Raw genomic sequence first — 19,359 nt, 5'->3', positions numbered from 1 at the left:
GTAAATTGCTGTTGCTGATGATATTGCTAGTGTGATAAGTAGATTTTTGTTAGGGATTGAAAAAGACATTTTTACAGACATCTTTTCATGAGGTCTGGTCTCTACCAAACTGAGATATGGTTGTAGATTACTGAAAGCAGAGGTGCCTAGAAAATCTGCCTTTAATCTGGCCACATTTAGGCCCTGTCTACATTACGTTGATAAAATTAACATTAAGCCTAAAAGGCACTGTCTACGTTGCACTTCGGTTACAATACAAACAATTGAAATCCCCAGCTTAGACAAGGTCTTGAAAAAATGACATGATTTAGAAGTCATTAATGTCATGTGTGCCCACATGATTTTTTTACAGCTGGGTGAAAAAGTCATGTTTCAAGCCTGCCAGGAGGCTCGTCTTGACCACTGTTTGGTTTAGTTAAAATGATTTAGTTGTGGAATGGACAGCGTTTAAGCCCTATTAATTTAAACCATTTTCAAAAACAGTTCTGTTGTTTGCTTAACACGGGCATGGCTTAAGAAACCGGGAATTGCAAATCTATGTAATGTGTCTTTGGGATCAAAGTTCAGGGCTGGCTGTGACTCCACCACATCTCCCTGCTAAGTACAGCAGCTTGTAGTAGTTGTTTAAAAACAAAAGAAAAGCCACATGCTCGTTTTCCATTGCAAGTGCTGTAGTAAAGGAGTAACTGGGCAGCTCCAAGGCTGAAGGGCCAAGAGAACCCCAGTCTCCTGCTAACAGAGACCAGGCCCGAGGGAGAGCCTGCTTTGGAGAAAGCATGGGCGAAGAGCCCAACCTGAGGAGGAAGGGGGAGGGAATATAAATATGACACTTAGAAGGGCCCTGTCTCCAGATGAGTCTGTGTGAGTGAGGCCCAGTCTGCACTACGAACACATTGTGTTCTGGCACTGTGCTCTAACATAGTGTGGTGTTGCTTGTGTGCATGCAGCCAAGTTGTATAGTAACTATGCTACTGAACTGTGCTAAAGCCCTGTAAAGAAAAATCTACAATATTCAAATGGAGATGCCCAAAATTAGGCATCTAATAAATAAAAGTGGTCTGATTTTTAAGAGGTGCTGAGAGTCCACAGTTTGCATTGACTTCAGTGGGTCCTGCAGGTTCTCAGCCCTTTTGAAAATCAGGCCAGGAATTAGACACCCAACTTTAGGCGCTCATATTTGAACATTTTGGTCAGAAGCTTTTGCCTAGTTCTGGGTATGATGTAGATTTCATAGTGATAGTATTTAAATGAGCCATCTCATTCCTCTCTCCTTGAGATGAATGGAGGGGAAGTTGCACCTTTGCTGTTATGGTTGTTTGGTTGAAGATAGTTTTTGGCAAGGGTGAGCTAACAGAGCAGTAATAATATAATAATATTAACACTTAGCATCTACATAACTCTTCATCTTTAAAGTGATTTTCAAACATCAGCTAATGTTTAGCTAACAGCAAAGGATTGAGAATGCTCTTCTCAAAGAAATGAAAGATGGACTCTTGCATTTCCCCCCAAAATGAAAATTTACAGTTGGCAGAAAACTAGGCAAAGACCCAAAATTGGAGGATCTACCTTCTGCCATTTTCTGCTGTCATTGTGCTACTCTGAAGGGATCTGGGCCATCCATATTAAAGTTCACATTGGTAAACCAGGCTTTGTGTGATGCTCCATAATGGTTCAGTTGAATGCATAAGTAGTATGTCATCCAAAACACATGGCCAGTAAAACAGGATGGTTGCTTAGCATGCATGCTAAAGCGACCACAATACAAGTATAAGAATCTGAATGTAGCTGGATAAATAATACTAGGTTTAAAAAAAAGAAAGACAGCAGATTTTGCCAAGAGACCTGAATATCTGGCCTGGCTTCCTAAGCAAGTAACACAAATCACTTTTCATTAAGGAGTTTTCATGCTGTGCACAAAAGAATTAGCTTGAGATCCTATCAGGTTGTGACACAAGACTGGAAAAGCTGCGCCAATGAAATCCCTTTTAGTATTGATCCTCTTCCACCCCTTCATGTGCAGTGAGGACGGAGTGTGATGTACAGCACGGTCTCAGAGTCACGACTCCTGGGTTCTGTGCATGACTCTGCTGCTGAGTTTCTCTGGGCCCTTTTGGCAAGTTGCTTAACCTCTTCATACTCTGCTTGATAACACTTACCGCACAATGGGGTTGTACAGCTTATTTTATTAGTGTTTGTAAAGGCCTTTAAGCACTTTGGATGAAAGGTGCTAGTAACCTGCAAACATGCTGCACAGCAGATTTCTTCTGAGCTGGATGTGGCATGTTCTGTGTTTCATCCATAATTTACATCACGCTTTCCTCCCCCACGACTCAACAGAGCAAATTATAGATTGAAATTCCATCTCCACTTTTAATTTTTCTGCCTGTTTTGGTTAGTTTTGTACTCTCTAATGTTATTCAGAAATACAGGCGTTTCTTTACTACTGTACCTGGGTATAAAGGAGAAAAATGTGGAGTTTTTAACTGGTGTTGCACCAAATTCAGGGTTGCAGACATTGGGGCTGGCCCTGAAATGTATTAAAAACCTTCAGTGAGGCTTAGCTGCAACATTGCCAAGTATGTTGGCAAGGATCCTCTCAGCAGGGGTGGGAAAAACAGTGGGCAGTGATTCTGTTTGTATGTGTGCGTCTCTCTCTCTCTCCACTCTAACTGCTGACTCCTGCTTATGTCACATTTTGCGTTCAGATGAGTGTCAGCAAGGAAGAGATGCACTGGGTGATCTAGCAGGCGTGTTATCAACACACGCAGATGCGCTAACATAACACAGCATCAATTGCACACAAAGAAAGACAAGCCTGAGATCAGTTCAGTTGTGACTGCCACATACACACAGTGCACTATTTAGGGAAAGCAGTACAGAAAGATCTTTGTGTCCATATCTCACCTGCTTGGTCACCAGACCTTGGCCCCCTGTGGGCATAAGATTAAAGAGAGAAAATGAATCAATTAAGTAAAACAGGAGAGGAATTCTATGCTCTGCTGCTGCTCTTTCTCCTCTTTATTCATTCTGGTTACAGTGTCCATCCTCAGCAGTCAATCATTCATCATTTTCATGACAACTTTTTTTTGTCTAACACCCCATTTTTCCCTCACCCCAAAAGGGTGAGCCAAAAAGCCGAGGCAGATCATGGCAGGCAAGTGCTTCATTTTGTGTGATACTGTTGTGCATCATGCCTGAGCCTCCCCTTCTCCCTACTGTCTTAGATCGGTTTACTCTCTGTACTCTCAATAAAATGATGAACAGCCCTTTTTATGTCTGGAATGTGTTTCTCTGAATCACAAGGATCCTGCCCAGTAAATGAAACAAGCAGAGCAGATCCTGGGCACCTTTTCACAGCCTCAGGGACTGTAATTGATCCCATGATGCCTTCTATCACAGATACAGCAGGATAACAGCAGCAAACCTCCATAATAAACCATTATGCAATGATGTGCTCATGAGGGAAGTTTCTTCCTGACCCTAGTTATTGTAGTTGGTGGTTGGCTAATAATGTCCTGAAGCAAGAGGCTTGAAATCACTTGTAATTTTTTTATCTGAGGTAGTGGAACTGTGGATATATATTTTTCCATATAGATATCCACTCTGTTTTGGAATCCCACTAAGCTCTTGGCTCAGTGGCATCTATAATGGCATTGAGTTCCACAGGTTAAAAAAATGATTTCTTTGAGTCTGTTTTTTTGGTTGCTTTTTAATTTCATTACATGTGCCTTTATTGTTTTTGTTAATGGGAAATGAAAGTAGGAGCATCTGGCTCATCTCTACCCCATCTTTTTTACATCCCTTTGTAGTAGTAATAATAATCCCTAGCTCTTTTCATCAGTAGATCTCAAAGCGTTTCACAAAGGAGCTCAGTATCATTATCCCCATTTTGCAGATGGGGAAATTGATGTCACTTCTTTTCCCTCTCCTTTTTAAACTAGGTAATCCTGGTTGGGACCTTGTCTGGAGAAGTAGCAAAATAAACAGTAAAGCATCTTGTCAAAAATAAATAATTCTGAAAGTAAATAAAAATGTAATGTGCTTCCTACCAATTTTATTGGAGAATGGCAGAGACTATGGGCAATGGAAAGGAATCCATACTTGGTCTTGTATTCTTAAGAAGTTATTAATGTTAATGAAGGGGTAATTCAGTTAAATGCAAACATAATTGCAATAGATCCATAAATAACTGAGCAGAATGTCCGTGTATCAAGAGGGCGAGCGATTCAGGGGGATTCCCCATTTGTTAAACACCCAGCTCCGCTTTTTGGATTCTAAAGCATCCAGGACAGCCTAATAGAAGGGGTGGGGGCTGTCCATGTTCCTCATGGCCTCTCCAAAAGCCATCAGTCAGCCATTTCCAATTTAGCTGTTAATCCCCCTGCTTATCTTTTGTTCTGTTTATTTACTGCAGCAGGCGAAAATAAAATCCCATTCACTGGAATACAGGACCCAGGAGCAGCCTCTGTTACAGCCCAAACAGGTACGGTAATGCCAACAGAGCTCTGAGACCTTGCTTGGAGCTCACCCCACCTCAAATGAGAATGCTAGCCAGATCTGTGGAGCCAAATGAATCGGCAGGAAGCCAGTGACAGGACAGACAAAGTCGGGGCACTCTAGGTCAGAAATGATCTTTGGAGAAGGGAGGACCCTCCAGGGGTTTTTGGAGATTTGTGTGTGAAGGCCAAGGCCTGCGTGAGTTCAGGGTAGATTCACAGTTCTGGACTGTGGCAGAGAAAGGGTCCCTGTAAAGAGGGTTTCCTGTCAGTTTCCAGGAAATGTGTTTGCTGAGTGAGTGACCCAGACCCCTGATTGTATACTACCTGTGGGTCATGTGAGTTTGTTTCAGTGAGGCCTGAAGGATCTTTGTAAGACTGAAAAGAAACAAACCTGTAGAAATGAAACACAAACAGTTAATCTCCCCCTCTTTCCCCGCCCCCACACTGGTGGCAGTAACCATCTGTCTGAATGGGAGCAGCAAAGAACACGTTCACCAATGTGCCTTGGCTGATGCCATATCTCTGCATGTTATTGAAGTGATTCTTTTGTGGATATGTTTAATTTCTTACCTCCCCCTTCTTGTTTCAGGACATACTGGGGATTCTTCCAGTGGGCAGCCCTTTGACTTCCAGCATCTCTTCCAGTATCACCTCCAGTCTGGCAGCAACACCACCAAGCCCAGCTGGCACCAGCAGCATCCCAGGCATGAACGCCAATGCCCTTCCTTTCTACCCTACCAGTGACACAGTGGAGTCTGTTATAGGTAACACTGCTTGTTTATTTACATGGAGCGGGGCTCTCAGGAGGGGCCTTCAGGCATGAGAATTGGAATAACATGTTGCAGCCATGAGGCTGAGGGATGTTACCGTGTGCTCTAGTTTCTTATCCCACACTTCCCTGGTAGTGTTGGCACCTCCCTGCGATTCTAGGGTTTCTATGACTATGGCTCGGCAGATCTTTTCTGCAGGTCATTATGGATGACATTCACCCCTGCACAGAGGATCAGCACCAGGGCTATGCACTCCTTAAGTGCAACTTGGGCCTTCAAAATAGTGCTTAAGTGAGGTTTGATGGTGCATAGATCGTAAGCTGGCCCTCTGCACAGGGGTGATTTTCACTCTATATGAATAACATCTGTTCCTGAGAGAGTGCGTGGGTTTGTCAGACTTGGGGTATACACTGTGTAGAGCAGAAAATCAGTGACAGTCTCCACAGCTACAACTTCTTTATTTTCCCTTTGCGGATTTTAACAGGAGGGGCTGGTCAGCTGTATGCTGATCTCTCCCCATCCAGAGGTCCAAGTGTAGGACAAAGTCCCTAGAAGAGTAGAGCAAGGGGCTCCCATAGGGGAGTCACTGCTGTTCTGCCAGTCAGGTTCTTTATATCCTCTTTCATGAGCCAGCATTTCTGATGTAAATTAATTACAACAATAAAAGTAGTTAATACAAATAAACAGGCCCGGGGGAACATATATATATGTATGTATATAAGTATATGTATATCTGTAGGTCTGTGATGAGGTATATTTTAATGAAATGATTAGATATAGCATTGGGCAGGCACTGTGTAAGCTTTCTTCACCTTATACTGTCTTTGAACCTCAGACCTGATTTGCAATCTGCCTGCTGCTTCTAGTCCATTTCTAGGCCTCTCCTCAGTACATTGGTGATACAGCACTAGCCATAACCAGACAGAACATGGGTAGGTGTTGTCGCATAGTACGGACAGAACCAGAACATCACTATGGGGGATATCTGTGAGGATTGCTATTATTTCAGATTTGTATGTCTATTTTCATGTAACTGTTGGGAACGAGCTGATATAAAATCTTGGGGAATCAGGTCAGGCAACGGAAACCAATATGAAAAGCTGCCTATTACACTCACAACGAATCATTTAATAGCAACTGCACAGGATCGAGAAAAGGGCTGAGTACACTGTCCAGTAGACAGCAATGGCTGTTGCAGTATGTAGGCTCTTTGGGCCACACTATCTCTTGAAGTTGTTGGTCCTTTGTAACGTAATTGGTACCTCTGTATCCGGCAGAATCTGCCTTGGATGACCTGGACCTGAACGAATTCGGAGTGGCTGCCCTGGAGAAGACATTTGACAGCAGCACGGTGCCCCACACGAGTGGCATCATGATAGGTACATGAAAGCAACAGAGCTTTCTGTGATCGTCTGCCAAGCAGTGTTGCCAGATCAGCTAGGCTGAACCAGCCCACAAAGCTCTAAAACCAGCCTCAAAAAAGATTTATTGGTTGGAAGCAACAATTTTAACTAACTCAGGCAACCCGTGAGAGTCCTGAGAGCAAAAGATCACTCTCCATGGCTAGCAGAGATGAGTTCTTGCCAGTGGCCTAGGAATGTTTCTGAGATGAGCATGTTTTGTTTGTCTTGGTCTGTAAACACCGACCATCTAAAATGTGTCTGGTAGCTATAAAAACAGCTGAAAATATAGCAACTCACATCTCCTGAGGAAAATTTGAGGAAAAGTCACAGGGAACCCAGTGACCTGGCAATACTGTTCTACTGTCACAGGATCATTTGATAGTGTATGGCCTTATATCAAAGCATAAAATGTATGTCTCATCTTCTGTATGTGACATTTGAACCGAGATCCATTTTGCCTGTCTCTAGTGGCTTGAAAGTTATAGATCTCAGGACTCTTTGCAGAGAGCATTGGTGACTAGCTGCCACCATTCCCATACTCAGTGAAACAGGTTCTTCTGTATAACCTAATGCTCGCTCCATAATGGCTTTTATTTGCCTATGCAGCTACTGGTCAGAACCTTACCTGAGAAACCAAACTCCATTCTGTGGACAATTTTAGATCCGATCCCCCTCAAAGGATCAACATACTGATTCAACATCCAGATTCTGTGTGCTCTGAGGGCCCCATTCCTGCCACAGCTCAGCCTTGTTGGCCTAGAGAGACAAGAAGCATGGAATAGAGGAATTGTGATCTTTCTGTCACTTCCTTTAGGTCTGGGTGTTAACCATTGCCTTTTAAGCTGGGATATATCAGTACAGAATGGAAAGGGGGTGGGGAGAAAACTCTTTGGAGCTATCTGTGCAGCAGGAGGAGACTGCTCTCTGGTGTAGTGGAGCTTGACTCTGTTACCATTAGATGCAAGCTTTCAAGTACAGCTGAAGCCAGTTGCTCATTTTAGATTGACTGAGTGGTGATGTGATCCTCTTTCTGGTGACTGCCGGTAGTTTATTGGTATTAAAAAAAGGAAGAGCAAATTTTGCAAGTGAATCTTCATTCCAAAGCTGCTCACTTGATATCGAAAACAAATGGTCTTCCGTAGGCTGGCAGGGACTGTGAACTCTGCAGGGGGAGCGCATTCAGGGTCTGGAGGGAGTCCCTCTCTCTGCTTTGGCCAGTTGACCAGCAGTCTTGGCGTACTCTGAAGGGAGTCACATCTGGTCCTACTTGGCCAGAAGGATGCTGGCCGCAGTGCCCCTTCTGAAGGTTGAGAGCTGTGTAATGTAGAAGGGAAATGGTGGGACTTCCCAGGGCTCCCCTTTTTGATAAGCAGAGGGAAGCTAACATCTGCTGTTGTAAACTCCTGTGCTGTGCTCTGGCCCATACTTCATGATCATACATTCCCATCCTCTTTGTGTGTTCTTTGTCCAGGTGGGAGTTTGCTGCAAAGTTCTGCTCCTGTAAATATCCCTGGGTCCCTTGGAAGTTCCGCCTCTTTTCACTCTGCCTCTCCTTCTCCACCGGTCAGCCTATCATCGCATTTCCTCCATCAGCCCCAGGGACACTTAAGCCAATCAGAAAACACATTCTTGGGGACATCAGCTTCTCATGGATCATTAGGTAAATGCACAGTGTGTGTGTTACATGTACATACGTGTCTATACCATGTAAGTATTTTCTTTTAAGTTAACTTTAATTTGAATGTCTTATTTCAGTGTTGCCATTTATACCTCTCCTTCCCATAATAACAACAATACTGCAAGCTGCTTTACCAACATGTAATTAATGAATCTTCACAGCACTTCTGTGTTAGAGGGAGCAAATATCCCCATTCTCAGATAGAGAAATTGAAGAAGAAAGGTTAAGTGACTTGCCCAAGTTCACATAGCGCTAATGATGACTTGCTGAGGTGAGAACTTGGGAGTTCCTGCTCCCCATCTTGTGCTCAAACAAATAGACTGCATCTCTTTCTGCTCAGAGCTTAGGATGAGTGATTATAGCTTAAATCCTCAGCGCAACAGAGCTGAGGTGGAGAAAGGAAGATGGTTTTAGGCCGCCTTCAGTTCTTGAGAACAAATGGGGGCTGGACTGGCCCTTGGAGTAATTAAGAGCATCCTCAAGCATACTGTAGAATATAAGAACATAAGAATGGCCGTACTGGGTCAGACCAAAGGTCCATCCATCCCAGTATCCTGTCTACCGACAGTGGCCAATGCCAGGTGCCCCAGGGGGAGTGAACCTAAAAGGCAATGATCAAGTGATCTCTCTCCTGTCGTCCATCACCACCCTCTGACAAACAGAGACTAGGGACACCCTTCCTTACCCATCCTGGCTAATAGCCATTAATGGACTTAACCTCCATGAAGTTATCCAGTTCTTTTTTAAACCCTGTTATAGTCCTAGCCTTCACAATCTCCTCTGGCAAGGAGTTCCACAAGTTGACTGTGCGCTGTGTGAAGAAGAACTTCCTTATATTTGTTTTAAACTTGCTGCCCATTAATATGCCCAGCTGCAGTTCCCTTCACTTTGCCATTCTATAACCTGGGCTCAGCCGAGTGCAGCAGTGCTCCAGCCACATTCCCTTCCATCCCTACCTCCACTCCCAAAGGTGTGCCCCCTACACTGAGGGCTGTGAGCGGCACAACACAGGCAGAATGGGGGAGCAGGATCTGTTAAGAACCCACAGATATTTCAAGAAATCAAATCATTTGATTGGCTGAATGTTATAGTGACTCTTTTGTTATCAATGTGTCTGACAACAACAGACAACAGGGCTTCCTTTAGACAATAGTGAGAGCACTTATCAAACTTGGGAGATTTTTTAATTTTCAATGCTAAATCTCAGCTAAATGCTTTGCTAATCTGTTGCTTCATGCATCTAACAACGCTGTGTCTTATATCTTGCAATCACATTCTTTGCTTGTTCAGAACAAGCCTTTTTGGTCTTGCTTGAACGGCTTATACCAGTGGTCCCCAACCTTTTCCGGGTGGCGGGCGCCGAACGACGAGCCACCGAGGACCGTGGCCGGTGGACAAGCATCTGCCGAAATGCCGCTGAGAAGCGGCAACGTCAAGCAGCGTCGCTGCCGAAATGCCGCCAAAGTAGCATCATCAAGAGGCATCATTGCTGAAATGCTGCCGAAAATCAGCGGCATTTCAGTGGCGACGCCTCTTGATGATGTCGTTTTTTGGCGGCATGTCGGCGGATGCTTGTCCGCCGGCCAGTACTTGGGTGCACATAGATGCCCCGGCGGGCGCCATGGCGCCCGCAGGCACCGCATTGGGGACCACTGGCTTATACAATGACATTAATGAGAAAAGACCTATCAGAAGGCAATGGTGTTTAATTACAGCTGGTTTTTATCATGGGAAAAGTCACAATTTCAGTAAGAAAAGGGAAACGTAACAGAAAACATTATTTTAATAAAGCTATAATTTTTATTTCAGCAGAAAAGTGTTGAATAGCTTGTATTCATCTAACCACACAGAGTGCACCACACAGAGTGCAGAATCAAATAAGTGGAATAAAATTGCAAAATGCATTTAGTGATCTGAATTTTTTTTAAAAGCAAAATACATCTTAGAACACAGTAGAGGAGTGGGGATAATTTGAGTCTTTTCAGCTTTTGCTAAGGTTTTTTGACATAGTAACTTACCGGTTTAGAATGTCGGACTTGTCCATACAGCTCATTGAATGCAGCCGAGATAGAATGCCTAGTGTGAATAGTTATTATTTGTATTGTATTACTGTAGGGCCTAAGAGCCCTAGTCATGGACCCAGAGTGCTAGCTGCTGTACAAACACAGAAAAGATGGTCTCTGCCCCAGGGAGCTTACAGTCCAAGCCAAGAGACAACAGATGGAGCCAGACAGGCAGGGGAGTACAAGGAAACAATCAGACTTCCTGGTCAGCATGATAGGCTGTGGTATCAGCACACCAGCAACCTAATCATTGCCAAATTCCCTTTCAAGAAATCTAGAACAGTCATAAAAATAAAGCATTAAACTTCTGTAGGGCTCCCTTTCCCCCACTGCCGATCCTTTTGCTTTACCAGCAGGAGGGCAAATGGACAGACATTCCCTCCCTAGAGGCAGGAGATGGGAGCTGTGGGAAGCCAGGGACAGTTTTTGAACCGGCATAACTATGTCGGTTGTGGTGGGATTTATTTTTTTTTGCCAAAATAATTATACCACCTCTAGTGTGGATGCAGTTATACTGCTATAAAAGTGCCTGACACCGGTATAGTTTATTCCCCTTCCCATACAGGAATGAGCGATACCAGTTTAAGGCACCTTTCCACCATTATAATTGCATGTGCACTAGGGCGTTGTGTTACTTTTATAATTTAGTTAAAGTGGTACAACATTCTAGTGTAGACAAGCCGTGAAAGAAGCAGTAGAGACCCCAAACTAACCAGTTTCTGCCACTGGGTTTGAGATGCCCAGCAAAGGTAACCAGCTTCTTGGTTCTTGAGTGCTGCTTCTGACTGAGATGCTCTCTGCATCTGGTCTGTATGCACTGGTTTATCTTAAATTTGGTCTTTAAATTAGTTTGAGTTAAACTGGTGCAGACCCCTGTATGGACACTCTTACATTGATTTAAACCTGACTTATATCAATTCTGCTTAATGCAGTTAGAAATTGAATTAAGATAAATCTATATAAGCCAGGTTTAAATTGATTTAAGAGTGTCCACACAGGGATTTGCCACTAAATCACTTCTAAACTACATCACTTTTAAACAACCCTTTCATTAAACTGGTGCAAGCTGGTTAGCAGACAAGGCCTGAGTACCCAGAGCTCTCTGCTGTGTGTGCACCAGTCATACCGTAGCTTCTTGTTGATTCTGCCCTGGATGAGGGCTGCAGAGGTTCATTCTGAGTAAAAACGGAGACTTTTTTATTGGCAAGACACAAATCCTGGATTCCATGACCAATGTGCGGCCTTGTTTATCATATATTTCCTTCCACTGTGTCACCCAAGGCCCTGAGTCCTACTGTGAGAGGGGAAATGGATTTGAATATGCTAGGCAGGAATGTGGCTATAGCTAGATCACTGCCCTCTTAGTGCTCGAAGATGGCATGCGTGGCACTAATTTGCTTACTGTGGAATCTGAAGAAGTCACACCTGACTTTGTCTACACAGGCAAACAAAGTGGGTGTTTGCAGTTAAGGTAGCGCAGCGGTTCTCAAACTGTGGGTTGAGATGCCCAATGACCCCATTTTAATGGGGTCACCAGGGTTGGCATTAGACTTACTGGAGCCCGGGGCCCAAATCCGAGCCCCACCATCAGGGCCCAAGCCCCACTGCTCGGAGCACAAGCCCAAACCTGATAGCTTCAGCCCTGGGCAGCGGAGCTCAGGCTTCAGCTTCAGCCTTGGGTGGCGGGGCTCAGGTTACAGGCCCAGGGCAGTGGGGCTCGGGCAGGCTCAGGCTTCAGTTCCCCCCTCTGGGGGTCATGTAGTAGTTTTTATTGTCAGAAGGGGGTCGCGGTGCAATGAAGTTTGAGAACTGCTGAGCTAGCGTAAGGCTAACTAGGCTACTGCATGGCAAGCTGACATGATCTTGAGGAAGTTAAACTGTCTGTCACAGGTGCAAACGGGGGGATTTCAGTTGGGGTAAGCTAACTTGATTGAAAAACTCCCCTTTAGAGCCTGTGTAGACAGAGCCACATTCAAGGGGAGCTTCTGTCTGGCGGCAGGAGACGTCAGTTCCCAACTACACACTCAGCTACCTAAAAGTGTGAGACCTTCAGTATGTGAGCATTGCTGTCCCCAAATGGATGACTATCTCCTGAAGGAGTGAACTGGTTCCTAAAACAATCCTCTGCCTCCTAAACATTCACTGTGAGCCCTGGATTTCACAGGGGCAGGGAACAAGTGGGGAAACCTCCGACACCTGTGACATAACCCTCTCTGTCTCCTCGTGAAACAGGTTTAAATGGGATGAACAGCAGCATATGGGAGCACATTGCTTCTGGGAGTTTTTCGCCCAGTACCTCACCTGCGTTTCTGTCAGGTCCAGGTGCTGCTGAGCTGACGAGACTGCGACAAGAACTGGATGAAGCCAACAGCACAATTAAGCAGTGGGAGGAGTCCTGGAAACAAGCCAAACAGGTACAGTGCAATTTGCAGGGGATGTGGCAACGGGATGTCAAGGCATAGCCAAAGAGGCGTTTCAAACATAGAGATGATGTAAGGTGATGTAATTCAGACCCTCTTAGAGCCAGAATCCCTTAGACCTCTTTACACCCACTTACCAATGAGTAAGGGAATGAGAGCTGGTGTACTTCATGTGCTTAGGAGCTGGAATGGTATAAGGCCTTGTCTACACACTAAAGTTGCACCAGTTTAACAAAAGGCGCCATCTTAAACTGATTTAGTTAAAGTGGCACAAAAGTCTGTGTGGACACTTCGTATTTCAGTTTAAAGCAAGTTTATTTCATTTTAGCATAGTCAATTAGGAATCCGTTTAAGCTAAACTGAAAGCAGCCACTTTTAAACCGAAATAAGAATCTCCATACAGAGGCTCACAGCAGTTTAATTAAATTGGTGTAAAATCACACCTTAATTAAACCAGTGTAACTTTCCCATGTAGCCAAGGCCTTAGTTACTGCAGAGAGTAGCAATGATTTAACTTGCACTTTCTTACATCCTTCAGTTAGCCACTTTTTTTTGCTACACCTCTCCTTTGGTCTCTCAGCATTCAAGTTATGCCAGCGCACACACCACCTCGGAATCTGGCCCACTGACTTTAAGGGGGTGTAAATTTCATGTTGGTAAATTGGTGTGAATCTAAATAGGTAGATAAGTAAAAGGGAGTCTCAGCTAGTCTCGGATGCTGGCAGAGGGTTTATACTGACTCTTTTTGCTCGGACTTGCAGGCATGTGATGCTTGGAAGAAGGAAGCAGAGGAAGCGAACGATCGTGCCAGCACAGCCAACATGGAATGTGAGCTGGCCCGGGAGCAGAGGGAAGCCCTGGAGCTGCAAGTGAAGAAACTCCAGGAGGAGCTGGAGAGGATCCATGCTGGCCAGGACCCGCAGCTCCTGCGCTCATTCTCTGATCTAGAGACCCTCTCACTCTCCACACTGTACACCCTACAGAAACAGCTGCGCGCCAACCTGGAGAGAGTTGACAAGGTGAGCATGAGGGACCTTGGGGTGGGAGCATTTCGCTTACCTCTTACTTTCCAATTGGTCTGTAGAGATCTAAGGCCTTGTCTATCCAGCCAAAACAGAAGTTAGCAACTTTTTTGCTCAGCCTGAGTGAATATACTCAAATTGAGTTATAATCAGATTAAACAAATGCTGTAGCCCTGGTCTCTACAGCTACAGAGACCAGGGCTATAGCTAGAGTACAATTTTAAATCTAAGTAGGTCAGGGAATAGAACCTAAAAGTACCCAGGAACCCAGCTCTCAATACACCAGCCTGTGCTGCCTCACTTTCACTTCACAAAGCTGATGGGAATATACTCCACCGTGTGCAGGTTGGTGATGATTGTGTTTTGGTTTGTCCTCTCTTGCAGGCAGTATTTCAGATGCAATCAGTGAAATGTCTTAAGTGTCAGGAGGAGAACCGGGTGGTGTTACAGTGCCAACATGCCGTGCTGTGTGAAATGTGTGCCGAGGAGGGCGAATGCCCCATCTGCCATCCCAACAGGCCACACACTCTCCAATCGTGACCCTTCAAGGACACTTGGTTTCTCATATCACATAGAACTTTTTAACTTTATATATATATATATATATAAAAAACAAAAATTAGTTGCAGAGCACTTTTTAATATTTTACATCCCCCATCTAAACTGCCCCTCTCCCACTCCCCACTAATTCTAACCGTTTAGGAACTTTGAGAGCTGTTTTTAATACAGCGCAAAGGGCCATTTGCGAAGAGTCTGTGTTTTTCCTCTTTTCTATTTAGGATATAACAAATTTTTGACTATTTTGGGAGTTTTGGAGTTGGGGAGAGGGGCCTCCAGGTGCTTTCCAGAGTGAGGGTTGGACTCATGGCGGAGGAAGGAGATGAATTCCCATTGCTTGATCATGTCTTCAAACCTTTACTCTTTTACCGACCCAGCTTGTTAAAGCCATCCCCACTGACAGAAGCCCTGTTGGGTGTCTGCTGGGTTAGAGCTTTGCTCGCTCAGATGCTTGCTGATCTCTGAATACACAAGAACTTTGCCTGTCCATTTAAACAACAAAGTTCACTTTTTAGAAGTTTTTTTTACACAATTTGTATATTTGTAAGAAAACAAGAAAAGGGAAAAAATACTGAATTTAAAGCAACTCAGGCCAGGCCAGGCCAGTGGCTAGTGTACATTGTAGGTATGCTTGGGGGTCCTGGGTTTGAGAGTCCTTAGAAATACTGCCCAGACGGCAAGCTAAGGCTAATCCATAGAAGGAAGGTGGAACCACAGGTTCCGTCTCTCCCCCTGGTGGCGTCTTGTCGAGATGTATTTCAGCTTCAGGTCGGATGGTAGTCTGGGGACTTGCTTCGTAATTGCTGATGCATGTGGAAGAGATTCCAGTTGGTGAGTGAGAATGTCAGGTTGGGAGATGAGCTGTGAGGTGATGACCCTACTTGAACTGGCCAGATATTTCCTGTGTCACTGCCTCAAGGATAACAGGGTTCCCACAGCTCTGTGCTCTCCCTCTATGCAATTAATAAAAATAAAATAAAATATCTAATTTGCTATACCCAAACAAAAAATAAAAACTCTGTTATTCTCCAACAAGGTGAAGCCTGAGCTGCTCCTGGGTTCTGAGGCAGGGATCAGAACCCAGGAAGTTTGTAATTTTTCTCTGCCAGTGCATCTGGTTAATATTTAGCACTTTCAGTAATGAATTCTCAGACGATCTCTGTGAGGGGTTCTCCTTCCATGGGCAGAGCCATTGCTGTGCCATGGTAAACAGAGGTATCCACACCAACCCACTTATTTCTGTGTCACTATTGGGGTGTTCAGCCCAAACAGGCAGGCAGTTCGCAGGACAATGATACATGCTCCGTCTGCTGTTCCCCAGCTGCACTCTTGCTACAGGTGCCACTAGTACTCATGCTGTTGACACAGCATTATGCCGGTGGCAACAAAATAATTTCCATCATGGAGCAAATCACTGCTCCATCTATTCCAGCCTTGAACAGTGGCCAATGCCAGAGGCTGCAGAGACAGGTGTAAGTTATTTCTTCCTGATCACAGCTGACCGCTTTATGCCCTGAAGCATGATATTTGATAACACTTGTGACTTTTAAACTTAGCAAGTGTAACTGCAGATACTGTTCTTATTCACATACATAACACTGATTCGAAACTTTACTAAAGCTAGTTTGCTCAGTAATGTCCAGTGGCAGAGAGTTCCACAGGGTAATTATACAGTTACTGGGACGAGATACCATGTCAGTTGAGAAAGGAAAAGAACTTTAATTTCAACTGGACATTGAAAATCCTCAAACCACCAACCATTGTGTACAAACATTCCTGGTGACTTGGTGGAGTTAGCAATAGAGTCTAACCTGCAGGTGTCTAGCAGACAGCAGCTGGACCTGGGGAGTGTAACAGGAAAGATATGGTGCCACCAAACTCAATCTCCTTCTGGTAATGGGGACAGAAGGGAAAGGAGGAACTCGGGTCCCATGAACATACTTCCTTTTCCAAGACATTCCTTTTCCTTGTTGCAAGGAAAATCTTCCGGTGTCCTTGGGCTCTCTCTCATTCTCCCACCTCCTGCTGTGCAGGTTCATCTCTTGGACATGTAGCTTTCTGCAAAGTCTGGCTGGATCCTTCTAGGGGATCTGACCTGCTGTGAGCACCATAGATCTTTACCTCCCAGCACCATCAGCAGGGGAGCTCATGCTACCTTCTACTTGTTCACTTGGGCTGGCATTGCAGTTTACTCCTCGGTTAGTATGGTGAGGAAGGAGAGAGGGGGGAACCTCCAGATTAGCCCTACACCAGCAACAAATGTTCAAGTTCATTGTTTCCCTCCAGGAAAAAACAAAATGCCACTGGCCAGGACCCTGTCTAGTAGCTGAGCTTTTCTACAACCATTTCCTAAGTGTAAATTGACTTCTGATTTCAGGGGGAGGCAATAACCTGCTGGGTTCCCAACCAACTGGCCAACCAGGTCATTAATTCGTTTGTATTCTCTTTCGCCGGGTGGGGCGGGCAGGCCCTGGGTCTCTCAGCTCTGAACAGACACTGCAAACAGGCTGACGTTAATGGGGCAAACTCCGCTCTCAGGTACAAATGCACGGCTCACAGTGTGTGCGTATCTGAGGCCTGAGTTTGACACTGTTTTATTATTACCCATTTGTGGCTCAATCCTGCAGCATCTGCAGCGGCAAAACTCCCATCAGAGTCTCTCTTTCTTTCTTAAGCATTTTTTAATGCACCTACTGCAGGCAGCCTCTAGACACTATAACACACATTGAAAAGTATCCGTTCTGTCTGAAAGGACAGTAACCTCCATGTCTGGGAGTTTTACCTGCATTAAAAACTGCAGGATTGGATCTTTAATCCCATCAGTGACTCCTGGTTCTGGGTGTTTGGGGCTAGTTTGCCCACCTTCCCCACCCTGGAAGTGCACCGGAAACCCCAGCAGCCCATGGTTGTTAATAGGAACAATTAAACTGTTACCAGAGACTTTCAAAGTATTTCGTATTTAATGCAAGGAAATAATTAGATTTGCTTCCATGATTCCATCCTTCCTCTGCAGGGAAGGGATTAATATGCATTCCCAGATGATCTCTAAGTGCAGCTCTGTGTAGTTGTTCCCTCCTCCCCCTCCCCCCCATTAACTTGTTTTTGGTAAAAATGCTTTTTTCCATGTGTATTTTATTGCAACTAGCATCAATTTTTTAATTTTTTTTGTATGGAGCGATAATGCTGGGTGACTATTGTGGCTATGTTGTTTGGTTATAGCCTTTGAATGTCTGTGCCATGAGGTGGGACTGGTCTCAAAGGCCTGCAAACCTGCCTCAGTTTGATCTTAAGGAAAGATCATTTGTTAAAATGTATGAACATTCTTTTTTAAAAACAAATGAAAAACCACAAAAAAAGGGGGAAGGAAAAACCCAATGAAAATGAAATTTACTAAACTGTTTTGGTAACTAATGGAAAAATAATAGGAAATAAACTCTTGAATCAGGTCTGTAATATTTATAAGCTCTGAAGCTGATCAGCCCTCGTGGCTACTGGATGGAAATTAGTTTGTAATGTTTGTTTTTGTTAACATTGTGGTTTATTACTCTCCTTCCTTCCTTCCTGTAGGATTGTCCATTGTGACCCTGTGCTCTTTGGACAAATCAGTTTGTCCAGAGAACTGGCTGCATAATTGGAACTGATTCCCACAGGGGAGGTTCTATGGATGTGTTCCCCTCTCCTCCCAAAGTAACATTGACCCATGATCAGCATACTCATGTCTGTCCCATTAGGATTTGGTAATTCCTCAGTAATGCAGAACTAGTTGGTCATGCTGGGGGGATCAGACTTTTCCCCATTGGCAGATTGCTTAGCCAAGTGGGGTACAAGATAAATTCCAACCTAGAGAACTACATAGTTTGCCTTCTGAGCAAAACACAGTTTCTCTGTATCCTGAAGGACCAAAGAATCCAAATTGGAAAGAATCTAAATCCTCCCCCTCCCTGCCTTCAAATCCTGGTTCTCCCCTGCCCCACACCAGTCCTAGCAGAACAGGTTGACTGGATTAGCACCAGGTGTGAAGTGTGACTCTCCTCCCCAATATAGTGTATTTTGACTCTCTCTTTGTACACACAGTGACTTTTTCTCTCCTTCCTCTGGTCCTTCAACAAAGGCTTTTAAAATCTAGGTTTCTATGAATTTTTAATTGCTGCTCTTTCAAAACATGAAATATCTGAAATGTGAATGATTTCTTTTGCTCCAGATGGAACAGAGAAATTGATCTTTGTGTATTTGATAAATAATGTTGGGGCCCTTTTCTTGCTAGAAATTAGAAATAAAATAAGAGTGAGTTGGGGGGGTGGGGGCAAAACAAAGGGTAAAGGCTCTGACTCTCTCTAGCAGCTGTTGACTTTACATCATCTGAGCCAGGTGTTACCTGCGTGGAGCCACTGTGCTGCTCTTAAAGCAACAGAATTCTGTGGTCAGCTTTTGTGTGTTATAAAAAGGGGGCCTGCTGAAATATTGGTGCTAATGCATCCAGCCCCACTAATGTATTGTCACATGCTGTGTATTTTGGAGCAGAAAAGTCCATAGTGTAATGAATGGAATAATTAAATCAGACCAAGGGGACCCTTCTATGGACTGAGTCACGTTAAAAAAAAAAAAAGTCTTAGTCAAAGTGGACAATTTCCAGCCCTTCTGAATTAGCAGCACAGTTGGCTGATGCTAAATAGATAGGGCATGTCTGGGAACACCCCCCATAGCTTCCACCCCTCCACACACAGTCCTTATTGGATAAGTAGCGTTGGAAGGGTTCATTAGAAATGCTGACCTCAATGACTAATTCTGCCTGCTTGGCAGTTTCCTAGCCATGATTTGAGGGAAGGGAGTATTAATTGTGTTGTGAAACCACAGTATTCTTAAAGGTCAATAAACTTGTACTTTATTATGAAAAATATACAAGTCTGTCCACTTGAAACAGATGAATTAGAGCAACAATATTCTAC

At 44.3% G+C, this 19,359-nt stretch overlaps 1 protein-coding gene across 1 annotated transcript in view; it reads left to right on the top strand.

The window, feature by feature from the left end:
- UNK (unk zinc finger) overlaps positions 1-15,363 on the top strand; it is a 55,059-nt gene extending 39,696 nt beyond the window's left edge. The window contains exons 10-16 of the mRNA XM_065415709.1: positions 4,418-4,483; positions 5,089-5,263; positions 6,547-6,648; positions 8,144-8,332; positions 12,646-12,827; positions 13,595-13,852; positions 14,240-15,363. Of these exons, the coding sequence (XP_065271781.1) occupies positions 4,418-4,483; positions 5,089-5,263; positions 6,547-6,648; positions 8,144-8,332; positions 12,646-12,827; positions 13,595-13,852; positions 14,240-14,395 (1,128 nt within the window). The 3' untranslated portion in view covers positions 14,396-15,363. The remainder of the gene's footprint in view (positions 1-4,417; positions 4,484-5,088; positions 5,264-6,546; positions 6,649-8,143; positions 8,333-12,645; positions 12,828-13,594; positions 13,853-14,239) is intronic.
- Positions 15,364-19,359: the final 3,996 nt, after the last annotated feature.

This window comes from Emys orbicularis, chromosome 13, assembly GCF_028017835.1.
Source record: "Emys orbicularis isolate rEmyOrb1 chromosome 13, rEmyOrb1.hap1, whole genome shotgun sequence".
NCBI lineage: Eukaryota > Metazoa > Chordata > Testudines > Emydidae > Emys > Emys orbicularis.
Note: the sequence above shows the minus strand (reverse complement) of the source record. Positions and strands in the feature narration are given on the sequence as shown.